This window comes from Silurus meridionalis, chromosome 22, assembly GCF_014805685.1.
Source record: "Silurus meridionalis isolate SWU-2019-XX chromosome 22, ASM1480568v1, whole genome shotgun sequence".
NCBI lineage: Eukaryota > Metazoa > Chordata > Actinopteri > Siluriformes > Siluridae > Silurus > Silurus meridionalis.
In genome coordinates, this window is record NC_060905.1 from 3,946,939 (window position 1) to 3,963,839 (window position 16,901).

A 16,901-nucleotide genomic window follows, 5' to 3' on the forward strand; every position below is an offset into this window, starting at 1 on the left:
TCCCAATACTTGTCCATGTACAGTGATTATCTCCTGAACGTTGTTATAAATTGAGATCTTGTAGATCTTTGTTTGTTCTCTGAAGTTTCATCCAAACCCGATTATTGAAAACTAGTTGTAGGATTAGATATATATAAAAATAAATACATAAATAATGTCACGTGAGTGAATTACAAGCTCTCTGGCACAAATTAATTAATCAATTAATCAATCAATCAATCGATTAATCAATCGACCAATTAATCAATTAATCATGTCATGGTACAATTTCACATTATGAGTTAATTACATTGAAAGAGAATATTTTAGAAATATTATTTGGAAAAGAATGATGTATTTTGGAGGAAAAGCTAAATCCAGAAATGTTTTTTTAGACAGAATCTAAAGCCAGATCTGAGCAGGACCTGAGCAGGGTTTATCTTCTGGCCATAAGATCATCTCTGTTCCACATCTTCACCAAACGCCAACACCACCAAATAATGCAAACAGAAACTCTGCTCAGCACTGTCCTACTGTGTGTGTGTGTGTGTGTGTGTGTGTGTGTGTGTGTGTGTGTGTGTGTGTGTGTGTGTGTGTGTAAGTAAGTAAGTAAGTCTAAATAAATATCTGGAAGAACAAAGGTCCAAAACCAATAGGTGTGAGAGGGTGAGGGTGTAATGAGAAGTGAACAGATGTATTGATTTGAAGTTGGGGGTCTGGAAGCTGCTCTTCCTCAGAGGTCTGCGCTTTTCACTCAGTTCATATGAAGACGATATGAAATATGTGAAGCAGGTCGTCCCACGAGATCCACCAGAGAGCTGTGAAAAATGAGAGAAATGGAGAGAATGGGGGGAGAGGATGAAAGATGAAATGACAGTGAAGAGACGAGATAGACAAGAGAGAAAAAGAAAGACGGGGAGAGAGAGAGTAAGGGGGGAGAATGAAAAATTGAGAATGGAAAAGATATAGAAGACATGATGGAGAGATAAGAGAAATGGGAAGAGAAAGAAAGAGAAATGAAAAGCAGGGAGAAGAGAGAATGACAAAGAGGAGGTAGTGATTGAAAGACATAGAATAAAGAAAGATAGACCAACAAGACAGATTATAGAGAGAGTGAAAGGAAACAAGAGAGAGAGGGGGGTAACAGGGGACGAGGGAGAGAAATAAAGAAAGGAGAGACATATAATGATATAATAATAAAAGAGACAGAGAGAGAGAGAAGGGTGAAACACTGAGAAAGGAAAAGACGCATGATAGAGAGAGATGGGAAAGAGAGAGAGAGAGAGAGAGAGAGAGAGAGAGAGAGAGAGAGAGAGAGAGAGAGATGGAAAGGAATCAGAAGTAAAATGTCAGAAAAAGAGAGGAATTGATCAAAAGAATGAGAGCAAAAGAGAAATGATAGATTAAAAGAGAGAGAAAGGGAACGAGAGAGAGAGGGATGAGGAAGAGAAATCAAAAAGGAAGAGACATGGAAGAGATATAGAGACGGGGTGAACAACTGAGAAAGGAAGAAAGAGAAATGTAAAGGAGGCAGAAGACTCTCTGTTGATGAGATAGACCAACAAGAGAGAGAGAGAGAGAGAGAGAGAGAGAGAGAGAGAGAGAATGGGGATAAGGGAAAGAAATAACGAAATGGAGAGCCATGAAAGACAGAGAGGGTGGTGGGAGGAGTAAGGAGTAAAGGAGAGAGAGAGAGAGAGAGAGAGAGAGAGATGATCACATCTCTAACTCTCTGTCCCTCTATTGTGTGTTGCGGTTCTCCACCCGGACACACAGCACGCGCGCAGCTCCGGGATTCTCTCTTTTTCTCTTCTTTCAACTTCAACGGTTTTTGGTTTCCGTGTTCAACCTGGGAGTGTGTGTGTGTGTGTGTGTGTGTGTGTGTGTGTGTGTAAACACACATCGCTGCTTCTATTCATCCTCAGCCTCACCATCATCATCATCATCACGAGCGCACGTGATCACCGGTGTCTTTGATGTTACCTACAGAAGGTTCGGGAGGAGTGTGTTTCACCGTCAGGTAAGTACACACACACACACACAAACACACACACACACACCTGCACGACTCTCTGAAAGCACATCTGCACTGTTCGACAAACTCCAACACACACCTACAGAAAAGTCTCCCTGCTTTTCACAGCTAATGGAGAAACATCATCGCTCCTGAAACACAAACCTGATCACCATCAAACTCGATCTGAAAAACAAACACATTCTGGGGAAAAAATAAAGCCAATAAAAAGTTCTCAAACCTTCCAAATATTATGTTTTAATCTCACAAGAATCTCACAAATAAAAGTGGGGAAAAAAATCTTACACTAGAGTTTAAAAAAAATTATTACATACAAAAATAAATAAATAAATATATATATATATATATATATATACAAAAAGAAATACAACCAAATTCAATTCAAGAGCAGGAGATGAAAGATCACTTTCCTTCTGAACACAGGAACATTTATTCAGAATATTATTTTATAATTTCTCACAGATTTCTGAAACGATCTAATTATATATACAGTGCTGAAGGATCCTCGTGGTGAATAATAATAATAATAATAATAATAATAATAATAATAATAATAAAAATTACAATACGTTTATATATATATATATAATTATTATTTGGTCATGTTTAGAAATCATTGTACCCTTAGTGATATTTTAGAGGTACCTTAACTTTTACTTATGTGCATAAATGTAAAAAATATATATATATATATATATATATATATATAATTAATTTACATGAGTCTGACAGTGTTCAATCTTTAGCTTAGATTAATTTAAATTCTATTCTATTCGTAAAACACTTTTAACAATAGACTTGGTCCCAAAGCAGCTTTACAGAATTAAATAGATCACGAATATAAATGTTTTATTATTATATATTAATCGCTATAAGTTGAAACAGAAACCTTGTGAGAAAAAAAGACTGAAAGGAACCACGTCTTTATCTGTCCATTCATTACAGTTCCATCATTTTTGAGCTTCTCAACTAATCACTGATGGACAACGTTTATTTCACGTTTACCACCACAGGGGCAGGAATTGTTCCTCCGGGGCTCTTTAGATGCTCATCACCTCTACAAGAAACGTCCCATTAGAACCTACAGGGTTTATTTATTTATTTATTTATTTATTTATTTTTATAATTAAAATGATCAAGTTTTCATGATTTAATTGGCGAAGTTATTTATGTAGGTATTTATTGTTTATTCATTTATTAATTACCTGATTTGTTTTAGAGCATGGCTTTTATTTCAAAGCTTTTAAATCCTATGTTGTAGGGTGAACATCTCACACACACAAAAAACTAAATGATTAATTTTAATCTAATCTCGCAGTCTAGTTAGATTTTACAGTAGATCGATTTTTTATGTGAATATTAATTCATAATTCATCCGCGCGTAATTTTTGGTTTGTTTAAAAAAAACTATAATGCTTTATGTATTCTGTTGACTAGATGATGATGATGATGATGATGATGATCGGATTATTGGGATCCAATTCTCAGACACATTCCTGCATCAATGCAAATGCTCTCTATATTCGATCTTTTTTTTTTTCTTCCTTTTTTTAAAGAATTAAGCTAGAAATCTGATCTGTATCCCAAACACTAACCGTATACACGTCAACACCACGACCCTCACTGATCCTAATTATGACACATTGCTGTATTTAGTGCTGCAGGATGCGGTTTCCGAAGCAGCTTCAATCTGAGTGACATTAATAGGTTTCTTTTTTTTCCCCCAACAAAAAGGCCTTGAAATAATAATAATCCGCATATATACCTGAAACAAAACCACGTACAAATATAACCCGAATTCTATAAAATGTTTTATTTGTTATGAAGTCATTATTAACCGCGTCACATTTGAAGCGAAGCCGAAAGAAAACAAATCTGGACGAAATTATTTTTTATTTTATTATTATTATTTAATTATCTTCATGTGTTTTCTAATGATACAGAATAACCACGCAATTCGGGTTTAATAAGCCTGTGGGCAATAAGAGCAGCTTTCACACTGACACCGGATCTCATTAATAAACCAGATTCTGTCAAAAGCAATCAAATCGAATTCACATCAAATACTAAATTGCGTTCATTTCATTTGGAACCGAAAGTCGGTTTTTACAAACTAATTATTCTAAAAAAAAATTTATTGGTGTGTTGGTTATTATATTATTATTATTATTATTATTATTATTATTATTATTATTATTATTATTATTGTTGCTTAAGTGTATTTAATAAATTAAAAGAAGTTTGCTTAGAACCATCTCTGACTCCATTTATCACAAAAATAAAAATAATACATTTCTGACTCACTCCTTTGATCGCGAGCCGTTAATATAAAAAAGTAAGAAATCTAAAACAAAAAGGTTTGTTTTTGTTTTTTATTTGAATCTAAAAATGTATCTGTTCGCAGATTAACTTACTAAAAACACAGAAGCTGATTTTTTTTTTGCTGCAAAGTAATTCAAAAGCAAATAATAATAAAATTAAGCTTAGTTTGTTTGTTTACTTGTTTGTTTGTTTATTAAAGTCGGTACGTATTTAACAATATTCTATAAGCTACATGATCGAAAAGTCTCCACTAAGTTGATCGATGTTCTAAAGTTATAAAATACATGATGAATTCACACAAAAATCGGAACGTCCGCAGTGCGGTTCCGCGCGCGAGCTGGTGCGGGTACAGGTTTCTCCTGCCAACAGTGACAAAGATATTAGACTTCTTTAAAATCTCATAATTAATAAAATAAATATATACATAAATACATAAATACATAAATACATAAATAAATAAATACATAAATAAATAAATGTAGGAGGCTTTACATACTTTTATTATTATTCATTTATTCTATCTATCTATCTATCTATCTATCTATCTATCTATCTATCTATCTATCTATCTATCTATCTATCTATTGGTTATTAAAACGCATAAAATTAAGTTCCAGTAAAAAAAAAAAAAATCTAAGCGTTATTGAAGACCATATAATAATAATAATAATAATAATAATAATAATAATAATAATAATATTATTATTATTATTATTATTATTATTGTTGTTGTTGTTGTTGTTGTTGTTGTTGTTGTTGTTTTACAATTTACAATGGTTAAAAAATCATTTCAAATGGATGGATGGATGGATGGATGGATGGATGGATGGATGGATGGATGGATGGATATAGAATAGAGGTTATTTCTCTGTTTTTGCTCTTAATCGTGGTGTAAAACGTATAGAAATATATAACAATATGTTGATTCATAGTCTATTAATCCTATGATTGATCTTCTTTATTGACACTTTTTATTAATATTCTTTATAAATACTTTATATTGATACTTTTTATTGATAGATTTTAATAATGCTCTTTATTGAAACTACTTATTGACACTATTAGTACTCTTCATTTATACTTTTTAATGATACTCTTTATCGATACTATTAATACTCCTTATTCATACTCTAATCACACTATTAATACTCCTTATTCATACTCTAATCACACTATTAATACTCCTTATTCATACTCTAATCACACTATTAATACTCCTTATTCATACTCTAATCACACTATTAATACTCCTTATTCATACTCTAATCACACTATTAATACTCCTTATTCATACTCTAATCACACTATTAATACTCCTTATTCATACTCTAATCACACTATTAATACTCCTTATTGATATTATTAATAACTATTACCTAATAATTATTAATTACAGGAAGGTGGTAGCTCAGGGGTTAATGCTCTGGGTTACTGATCAGACCTTGGGGAGTTCCAGCCCCAGTATTTCCAAGCTACCACAGATGGGCCCTTAAACAAGGCCCTTAACCATCTGTGCTACAGGGGTGCTGAACCTCTATTTATTAAAACTTCATTAATACTATTACTACTTACTGATTCGTATTTTAGGACATTCTGTTGTGTAATTTGGGACGGAGCCCGTATATTTATTTAGTACAATTAACCTATAACAGTGCCTTATTCTGGCACACTGTTCAGTGCATGCTTTATACAGAAAACAAGGAGGTGTGTGTTTGTCTTAATAAATCCAACAGCTGATGTTCACTGAGAGCATAAAATATAAAAAGAATCTAAAATTATATAATATTTGACTGCTTGTTAGCAGTTAATCTCAATATTCTCAAATGGATCTAATTAAACCTTTATGACTATTTGCTTTCACGAATATACGTCTGTATATTCTGTATGTGTGTATTCTGTAGGTGTATGCAAACACACACACACACACACACACACACCAAAACATTTTTTATATTTATTTACACAGGTTATTTACTCACATATAGTGCATTTGTGTATTTTTTTAAATAATAATAATGAGCCCCCACACACACACACACACACACACACTATACACACCGTGCAGACATTATTCTATTATTTTACATGTGAATTCCCACATAAATACTTTTATTGCATGTGCGTTTTTAGCGTTTTCTCACTTGATGTTTTTTGCATTTTAACATCTGTATTTTTCCATCATTTACTGCATGTGTGTATTTTTGGCATTAGGAATTTTTTTCAACTTTATTTTATTTTTCACAAGTAACTGTCTGATTTTTTTCACATGATTAATACGTTGTGCATGTGATATCGCTCCTTCACACAAACACACACACACACACACACACACACACACACACACACACACACACTTCTACGTGCTGTTTGGCCGGAAAGGAATTTCCAGCTCATATTTGCAGAGTTGTGTGAATATTTATTAAATTATTGTGTGTGTGTGTGTGTGTGTGTGTGTGTGTGTGTGTGTGTGTGTGTGTGTGTGTGTTTTTTTCCTTCCAGTCAGCACTCAGAAGGAGGCCCGAACAGTATGAAAACAGAGGAAAACCAGTCATGTCTGCAGCAGGCTCCGTCTTCCACACCTTTTGGTGAGAAAACAAAAAATAAAAGATGATTAGGAACCAGAAGGACACACAGATTCTGAATGAACTAAAAGCATTTCGTTGTATATTGCATATTGCTTCTTCTTAAGTTTTTCAAAGGTACAATGGTAAGATTGTATGTACCTGCATGTGAAATGATCATGTACCTCTTTTTTGTCTCAGGATAGTTTCCTAAAACATACACCTTCTATTCTTTTAGTACATACATTATATAGAGAACAATTTGTGGACATCTGAAGGTATGTGCTGCTTGTTAGACATCCCAGTCCACATTGAGCCTGCATTTGTCACTATAATAGCTTCCACTCTTCTAGAAAGATGATCCACTAGATTTTGTAGTGTTCTTGCTGAAATTTGTGCTACCAGGGTGTTAGTAAAGTCAGGTAGGTGAGGCGAGGAGGCCTGAAGTGCAGTCAGAGTTTACATTAATCCCCATATAAGGTGGAGCTCAGAGCTTTTTAGCAGGCCACTCAAGATCTTCCACTCCAACCCATGTAAAGCACACCTTCATGGAGCTGGCTTTGTGCACATGGGGCTTTGTCATGCTGGAACATGTTTGGGGAAATTTTGATTCTACTGTATCCAAAGACCTCCTTTATTATTGTGGGCCTCCAACTTTGTAGTAATAGTTTGGGGAAGAACCTCATATGGGCTGGAAAAGTCCATATCCTCAGCCTATCCTCTATCGAAACAGGTGTTCTTACTTGTATATGCTTAAAATTCTAATTTTCTGGTAAAAAGTCTTGAAGATGAAAAAGAAAAGGGGTCTTGTGTTAAAAAGTTAGTGCCCATTTTTTCAGAGGAAGAACTCCAAAAGTCCAGTTCTATCAGATTAGATAAGTCTTTGCTACTCAGTTCCATTTAAAGCATTTGCAGACGCTCTTATCCAGAGTGACCTAGATTATCTCATTCATATAACCCAGCACCTATAGGGTTAAGGGCCTTACTCAGGGGCCCAGCTTGGTTTGGCAAGGATTTGAACTTAAGACCTTCAGATCCAAAATCCAACGCTTTATCCACTATGCCAACAGCTTCCTAATACTCAAAATACATTCATATATATGTTATACTCCGTTATTTGATTGGTGTGAGTGATTGATACATGAATTATTGATCTACAGAACTGAAAGCATCTGTGGATCTATTATTTTCCATAAAAGTGGTAGTGGTTGAGATGTTGGACTTTTGATGAGAAGGTCTTGAGTTTAAATCCCAGCACCACCGAGCTGCCACAACCCTCAACTGCTCAGGTGTATAAAGGAGATAATTGTAAGTCGCCCTGGAAAAAGGATAAGGGCCTCAACTATAAATCTGAATTGTATCACTGGGTTTTGTTAGCGAGGCTCTGTAAGTTTGACATAACGTAGGTTATTACAACCAGAACAACTTTCAATCCCATGAATCCCACAGTGAATTTGTCCCCAGCATCTTTATCGTCACTTACACAAAAAACGCTGCCTTGCTTTTTCCGAATGTAAACATTTCCGAGCTGAAAATAAACCTTGGAACACAATGGACGTTTTTTTATCTACCGCTGTGATAATTACCGTAAACGGTGACGAACGCTAAAGCGATTATCGCAGCGTGCGTAAGTGACATATTAGCCGAGGTATACATGCGCTTCCCCCTCGCTTTATAGTAAATCGAATAAGCACATTTATTTCAGTAAAGCTCTGGTGATTTGAGTCGTGTCAGTGCTCGGTGCTGCTGCGTTTAGATGAAAGGTGGCCTGCTGTGATAGCCGAGCAATTCGTCTAACTGATCAACCTAAGCTCCGGGAGTTTGACAAAAAAAGAGGTTTATTGGATAATTCAGGGTTTGGAACTTCTAATAAAGAAATATGTTTTTTATTTATAGAAGCTTTAGGGGCCAAAGTGTGAACTGAAGGACCCTTAAAGCAGAGGTGTGCATACTTTTACAGCAAGTCTGTACTGAAATACTGTAAAATACACTCTCGACATTTACTATAGATTTATTTCATGTCTAAAGTATCATCTGTTTGGAGCCACAGAGACGTTATTCGTCCTGACATTGCTCTAAATGCAAACGTATGCCTATTTATTAGACTCTACACCTAATGGCGTGGACGAGTTGGTGTTCTATAATGATCTCAGATGTTGAGCTCATTAATGAGTTGCTCAGAAACTCCTGGTTCCACGACTCCAACTGACTGTAGAAGACTGTAGAAAGTACATTACTCATAATCACACACTCCGGTGCTCATGATATTTTTCACTCTCCGGTTTGTAAAGTTTAAATGAATTATAATTACACTCTCAGTGTCACAGTTTTTTCTCAGCTGCTTTGGAGCATTTCTGGAATTATCTTTAACATTTCCATTTTTTATAACAATGTGTACAAACAGCATAATACACTGGATTTCTTGCAAAAGCCTGAACTTTTCTCAAAATCCTTAGTTCATCTCTCAAAAGTAAGTACCGTAATTTCCGGGCTATAAAGCACACCCATATATAAGCCGTACCCAATGAATTTTACAAATATTTTTATTTTTAACATAAATAAGCCGCACCTGTCTATAAGCTACACTAATGTACTTTACACAGGCTTTAATGAAAGACACGTTACACACGGTGTAACGGGTGAAATATGTTGCGCTTCCTTGAGAAGCATAGCGGTATTTTAGGAATAGCCTGGCACAGCATTTTTCCGGTATTACTGCATGTGTGCAAGACCGAGGAATATGTCCTTATTTTCTGATGCTGATTTCTAAGTTTCTTTGACTAACTCGTAACGCTGTTGCCAAGAAATATAAAAAAGCACGAGTTTTGGAAACCTGTCTGTGCTTATATGATTTCTGTTGTAACTGGAGTTAGCGAGTTCTCCCTTCACCCAGACTCAACGCGTTACAACGGCTTGTATCTAAACAGTAGCCGACCAAGAAAGTCATTGTTCACTGTCTTCCTCCTTCCTTTCACAACTATTTCTCTCGGGAGTTTATCTTTTGGCATTGTCGTGCGTTTAAAAAAAAGTTTTTTCTCTCGATGCCGTGCAGCTCAGAACACAGGTGAGGTGCGTTTTTTCGTTTCCGTTTGGAAATTTCATTGGTCTAATGTTATGGGGTTCAGTTTTTTGGCTTCAATTTTGTGAATGTGGGAAAAACCCAGGAAAAATTCATAAATTAGCCGCTTCGTTGTTTAAGCCGCGGGGTTCAAAACGTGGGAAAAAAGTAGCGGCTTATAGTCCGAAAAAATACGGTATTTGTGTCAATGAACATCTCATTCCCATCAGAAAAGTCAATTTGTCATTGTTCACAAACATGATCATCAAAATGTTTTTTCATGTTGTCAGTATGATGCACAGTTTCAGGATTTCTTGATATAAACTATGGTTTGGGTCACAGTAATTTAAAATGCACAAGGTTTAATTTCTTCTGTTTGGCATCTATGAATTTCAGCAGCACAAATTCATTTATTTGTTGGATATTTGATTTATATTGATTGCATGAGACCAGAAAGGATTCACACTTTTACTGTACTGTACAAGTGCTCGCTTGTTTCTTAGTTGTTCATCTATTTTTAGAATGTATAATTCTGTGTTTTGTCTGTATTCACTCTCCAATTGAAGGTTCACAAAATTCACCTTTGACCTGTTTTAGAGAACTAGTTGATTATTGGTTGATGCCGTTCACTCGCCTTCATAGTGACATTCAAGATTCATCTGCACAATTCATCAATTTAACACATTTACAAAATAAAGGTGAATAGAAATTTTAGATGACAGATGATGATGTTGCATTCGCTGACTTATACAGTGAACTGACACTGAGATGTTTTGGGGGTTAAAACTATTCAGGTGAAACCAGTATAATATATTTTGATCAACATGAACATAAACAACTGATAATGTAGGAAACAGTAGACACCCGTACACAATCCATTAAACGAATGTACCAAAGCGTTTGCAATTTGATCAAAGCAACGAGAAATATTCTTATGATGAGCACAAATGATTAAATGATGTGGAAGTTGAACAAGTCATTTTGAGAATTTCATTTCTGATCTGAGAAACGCTCCAAAGCAACTGAGAAAAAAACTGTAATTGTGGATGAGCGTGTTTTGGGTCTGGTTCCTCTCAAGGTTTCTTCCTCATACCATCTTTGGGAGTTGTTTCTTTTCACAATTGCCCCAGGCTTCATTATTGGGGTAAAAAATACATCATTTTTAATATAAGCGAACTATAATATACTTTAATATTTAATATATGTTTGTAGTTAATATATCTTTGTGAAAATATAGAAATAGAATCGAATGAATGGAATTTATTATACGCATTATACACATTTAATTAACCTCATTTAGATCAATAAATATCATTTTATTAGAAAAATGAATTAAAAAAACTGCAAAAATCTGATTGTGATTGTATAAGGCCTAAATCAAAAGTGTCCAGATTGTGTCCTTCTGTCTACACCATACATGGGATAGGTGTAAAGCTGTTGAGGGTTTCCTGGGACATGTTTATTGGTTCTTTCAACAAATCCAGAGATTTTAGTCTAAAATTGATCTCTCTTTTATTTTATCATGTTTTATCCCCGGACTCTACGACAGCAGCTTTTGTTGGTTAGTTGGTCTGATTCCCTAAAGTCTCGCAGTCTAAATATATGTTTTAGCTGTTCATTATGGTGTGATAATCGTAGAGTCAAGTAGTCAAATCAAGTCAAATATTGACTATATACAGTCAACAAAAGGAACACGGAACTACATCAAAACTAACAACACAAAGTGCACAAAATTTAGTGCAAAACAAAAGACAACATGAGACAGTAGACACAGTAACTGTCCAAAACAGTAAACAAAGTGACACTGTAGCACCGTACAGGAGGTTGTACACGTGGATTGTGTAATACTGAATTACAAAATGTAATAATGTACATGTAACATTTGTTTGAAGTTAAACAAGTGTGCAAACAGCAATTTTGCAGGAAGAAAACATGCTACGGTTTTCTTTTCTGATTGGCTAATAAGACTTACCTTTACCTTTCATATGGGAAAAATGTATATAACATCTCCAAGCCAATAGGTTGCCAAGATTTTGTTTCTTTTTGAGTTTTGAGGAGAATCTTTTCCTCTCTCTCCTTCTTAAGTGCCAAAATGTCCTCCTTTTCTTCCAGTTGATTTTTTATACCACAAATTGTTAATATATGAAACATTTGTTTGTCCTTTTATTTGTTTGCATTTTGTAAAATCGTCATAAAAATAATATTCGGAAAAAAGGTAACATTGTCTTATTACCCACACATTAATCCGAATCAACTGTAAGAAATTTATGAGGCTGATGTCCAACCACACTGCCTGTGCATCTTTACTGCTCGTTACCATGACGATTCCTGAGTGCGGTCCATGTGTGTGTGTTTGATGTGTGTGTGTGTTTCTACAGAGCATGTGGGCGGAGGTGAGGTGTGTGCCGGGTGTGAGTCGCCCATTGCGGACCGTTTCCTGCTGCGTGTGAACGATCAGTCGTGGCACGAGACGTGTGTGAAGTGCGCCGTGTGTCTGAGCACGCTCAGTGGGACGTGTTACTCTCGAGACCGGCTGCTCTACTGCAAACACGACTACGAGAAGTAAGACTAGTGAACAACACTTCATACACACACACACACACACACACACACCAATTATAGGAAATATTTCTCACACATACTGAACATACACAATGCCCATGCAAACATGCAAATAAACAAGAAAGACAGCAAAAGTACAAACATCCTTCACTCAAGTAGAAGAACAGATACTCATGTTTTTAAAGACTCACTACATTATTGCACTCAAGTTGAAGAAAAGAAGTTTGGGCTCTGATATGTACATTAGCCAAGTAAACATTAGCCATTATTACTACCTGTTTTAGTGTCACACTGGTAACTGAACCCCAACCATATAGAACACAAGCAGAGAAAAGATGATGATCAGGTGATCAGGAATGTGTGTGTTCTCAGTCATGTTTACATCACTGACTCCCTCTGTCTCATCACGGTACCCCCAGACCTTTTGTTGTCTTCTGCTTCGCTTGCTGTTATCTTCAAAAACTAGCCTACGTCTGTAGTGTGTGAGAGCCAGGAAATGATACAGCAGTGGTAGATTGAAAAAACTACGCAATGACAAGAAACATGATGATGGGCTAAAAATATTGATCATGTCACCAAATAGATTGAAACTAAAATAACGAGTCTGTTTTAAAAAACGTGAGAAGTAGAAAGTGTAATTTGTGTAATAACGTAATAAATGAAAGTAAAAAGTTGTCTGAAAAAATAAATAGTGAAGTCAAATACTGATAGCAGAATAATCTACTTAAGTACAGTAACTAAGTATTTGTACTTCATTACTTCCCACTTCTGATAAACACTCACATAAACAGACACACAAATGAGCACAGAAACACTCAAACACATGTAGATGTAGAGGTGGTAGTATTTGTAGACTTCAGGGGAGAGAGATTGTAGGGTTTGGGGTGAGTAGGGTGTAGGGGTTGTAGGAGTTGTAGATTGTAGATAAGTAAAGGTTGTAGGGGTGCAGAGGTTGTGTGAGTGTAGGGATTTGTGGGGGTGTATGGGTTCAAGGAATCTTAATGGTTGTAGGTGTTGTAAGTTAAAGGGATGTAAGGGATTGCAAGGATTTAAGGGGTGTAGGGGTTGTGAGTTGTGGGTGGTGAGGGGTTGTATGGGTGTATGGTTTGTAAGCATTGTAATGGCTATAGGAGTTGTAAATTGTGGGGTGAAGAGGGTGTAGGGATAGTAGGGGTGTAGAAGGAGTGAATGTTGTAGCAGTTGTAGGTTGTTGGGGTTTAGAGGTTGTAGGGATTGTAGTGGTCGATGGGTTGTAGGAGTTGAAATGGTTGTAGAGGTCATTGTGGGTGTATGGGTTGTAGGGATTGTAAGTTGGGAGGGTGTAAAGGTGTAGAAATTGTAGCAGTGGTAACGGTTGTAGATGTTGAGGTTGGGGTGTTTGGAATGTAGAGGTGTAGGCGTTGTAGGTTGGGGTGTAGAGGTGTAGGGAATGTAGAGGTGTTGGCATTGTAGGTTCGGAGTGTAGAGGTGTAGGGAATGTAGAGGTGTAGGGGTTGTAAGTAGAGTGTGTTAAGGATGTAGGGAATGTAGCGGTTTAGGGGTTGTAGGATTGGAGTGTATAGATTGTAGGGAATGTAGAGGTGGTATGGGTGTAGATGTGTCAGGTTGTAAATTGGGGTGTAAAGGATGTTGGGAATGTAGATGTTTAGGGGTTGTAAGTTGTGGGCGTAGGAAATTTAGAGGTTTAGGGGTTGTAAGTTGGGGAGATGTAAAGGATGTTGGGAATTTAAAGGTGTAGGGGTTGTAATTTGGGGTGTAGAGGTGTAGGAATGTAGAGGTGTAGGGGTTGTAATTTGGGGTGTAGGGAATGTAGAGGTGTAGGGGTTGTAATTTGGGGGTGTAGAGTGTGTAGGGAATGTAGATGTGTAGAGGTTGTAAGTTGGGTGTGTAGATGGTGGAGGGAATGTAGATGTGTAGAGGTTGTAAGTTGGGTGTGTAGATGGTGGAGGGAATGTAGATGTGTAGAGGTTGTAAGTTGGGTGTGTAGATGGTGGAGGAATTCAGGATATTCAGATGTTGCTCCAGCGGTGACATCACGGACCAGAGAGATGAAGGACAACTCGCAGGCTGCTATCACTGTTGTGAAAAGTGTCAGACACACTGCAGGCTCGCGGCAGCTCTTCCTCTGCCGACAACCATCTGCAGCTGTGTCAAGGAGGGCTGAGGACGGAGGAGAGAGGCTGAGAACGAGGGAGGAGAAAAACAGAATTGGGGAGAGCTAGAGAGATATATAGAGAGAGGGGAGGATTTTAGACCAGAAAGATGAAAACAAACTGTTTCACTTTTACAACAAATAAAAAACCCTCCATTCTTTTCTCATGACCTTCACAGAATCAGTAGACAGTATGAGATTAAAGTGTAACAGAATGTAGTTTGCTAAAAAAAACAACCTAAAACCCTAAAAGACCCTAAAAAATCTGAAATAAAACCGAGGTTTTATTTACGTCTCATAAGCTCACATTCATACCTCAGCCTTTTCTTCACTTCATACATTTCTGTACTCCTCTTATACTTCTGTATCTCAGATAACACAAAACACACGCATTGTAAAGTGGGTGTGTCCTGTGCATATAACATGCAAATTAGGAGCTATTGGACGGGGCTTGTTTGCACACAGCTGAAGATGATTGATCATCAGCACTCCATGATGCCATACAGCAGTTTCGTGGATCAGACGCAGGCGTATTATTATATTTATTTATTCTGCAAAGGAGAGAACATGAATTTCTAAGAAATAGTTTTTCCTCTAAAGCTTTTCTCTAGGGGTGTAACGGTACACAAAATTCACGGTGCGGTACGTACCTCGGTTTGCAAAACATAAAATTGCTTGTCTTCTATTATCAACACAGGTAATTTTGCTTAATATTTGTTACATTAACAGTTTACATTTTAAAAACAATTTAAATTAAAACGCCTGCTTGGTTAAATAATATATAAAAAATTATATTTTCTAATATTTAATACAAATTAAATATAATAAATAAAAATAATGCAAAACACTTTTTATTATATTGATTAAATTGACTAATCAGTTAAATTGGCACAAATGTTATTAATTGAATAAAATAAATACATGGAAAATTTAAATGGTTTACATTTGTTACCCAATTTGGGTAATACAGATGTGTATGTAAGCATGTGTGTGTGTGTGTGTGTGTGTGTGTGTGTGTGTGTGTGTGTGTGTGTGTTTTACATTTAATATTCAATTTTCTAAAGATATTTTCTGCTTAAATTTCTGCTTATTTCAGCAGACTTTAACAGATGTCTTCATTCCATCCATCCTTCATTTGTTCACTCCCTCGATATGTGGAATTGTCAGGATTTTCTCAGTTTAAGAGAAATTCTTGATGCTGGACATTAAACACTTAAGAATCCTTAGCCCTAGTGTTAGCTGCTAGCTATGGACTCTTTAGCGTTTTCATGCATGCGCAAAACAAATCTTACACCTGGCATTTTTGTGTATGTTTTGAAGTTTAATAATCATGATAAAAATGCATTTAAAGTGTGAGGCAGAGACTAAACAAACTTGCGGTTTGCCACTTAATATGTTCCTCAGGGAACTCAGATTATAACTATGTCCCACAAGTAAAAAGGATTTCATTCAGTTCGCATGCATACCGAACTGAAAGCCATGTAACGAGGAATTCCGGTCTGAATACATCTACTGTTACACTTTCCAGAACAGTGTGATTATGAGAAGTATTAAGGGTATGGTGATGAAGAGCATGAAAATGAAGCAGGTGATAATGAACAGTATGAGTATTAAAAAAAGTGTAATGAAGTAGACTGTAAAGATGAAGAGTATGATCATGAAAAACATTCTTATAAAAGAGAGAATAATAAGTAGCTGATGAACTGTCTGATGATGGAGTTTGATAATGAACGTTATGATAGTGAGGAGTATGATGACGAAGAGTACATTGATGAAGAGTATGGTAATGATGGATTATGTAGATGAAGAGTATATTGATGAAGAGTATAGTGATGAGGAGTATGATAATGATGGATATGATGATGAAGAGTATATTGATGAAGAGTATGATAATTTAGTATGATGCTAAAGAGTATAATAATGGGGGGTATGATAATTACAGGTATGATGAAGAGTATAATGCTGAGAAGTATGATAATGACAGATATAATGATGAAGAGTTTATTGATGAAGAGTATAATGATGGAGTATGTTGATGAAGAGTATAATGCTGAGAAGTATGATAATGACGGGTATGATGATGAAGAGTATATTGATGAAGAGTATGGAAATAAAGCATTTAAATTAAACAAATCAGCAATAGAATCCCTTTTAATGCTCTTTTCCACATACACTACATGAGCTCAAGAATGCTCCTAATTGGCTAGTGTCACTGTGATTGACAGCAGAGAG

General features: G+C 35.9%; 1 protein-coding gene across 1 annotated transcript in view; it reads left to right on the forward strand.

The window, feature by feature from the left end:
* The first annotated feature begins 1,423 nt into the window (after nucleotides 1–1,423).
* The window catches only part of lmx1al (LIM homeobox transcription factor 1, alpha-like), a 36,358-nt gene continuing 20,880 nt past the window's right edge, over nucleotides 1,424–16,901 (forward strand). The window contains exons 1-3 of the mRNA XM_046834281.1: nucleotides 1,424–1,999; nucleotides 6,836–6,921; nucleotides 12,334–12,517. Of these exons, the coding sequence (XP_046690237.1) occupies nucleotides 1,956–1,999; nucleotides 6,836–6,921; nucleotides 12,334–12,517 (314 nt within the window). The 5' untranslated portion in view covers nucleotides 1,424–1,955. The remainder of the gene's footprint in view (nucleotides 2,000–6,835; nucleotides 6,922–12,333; nucleotides 12,518–16,901) is intronic.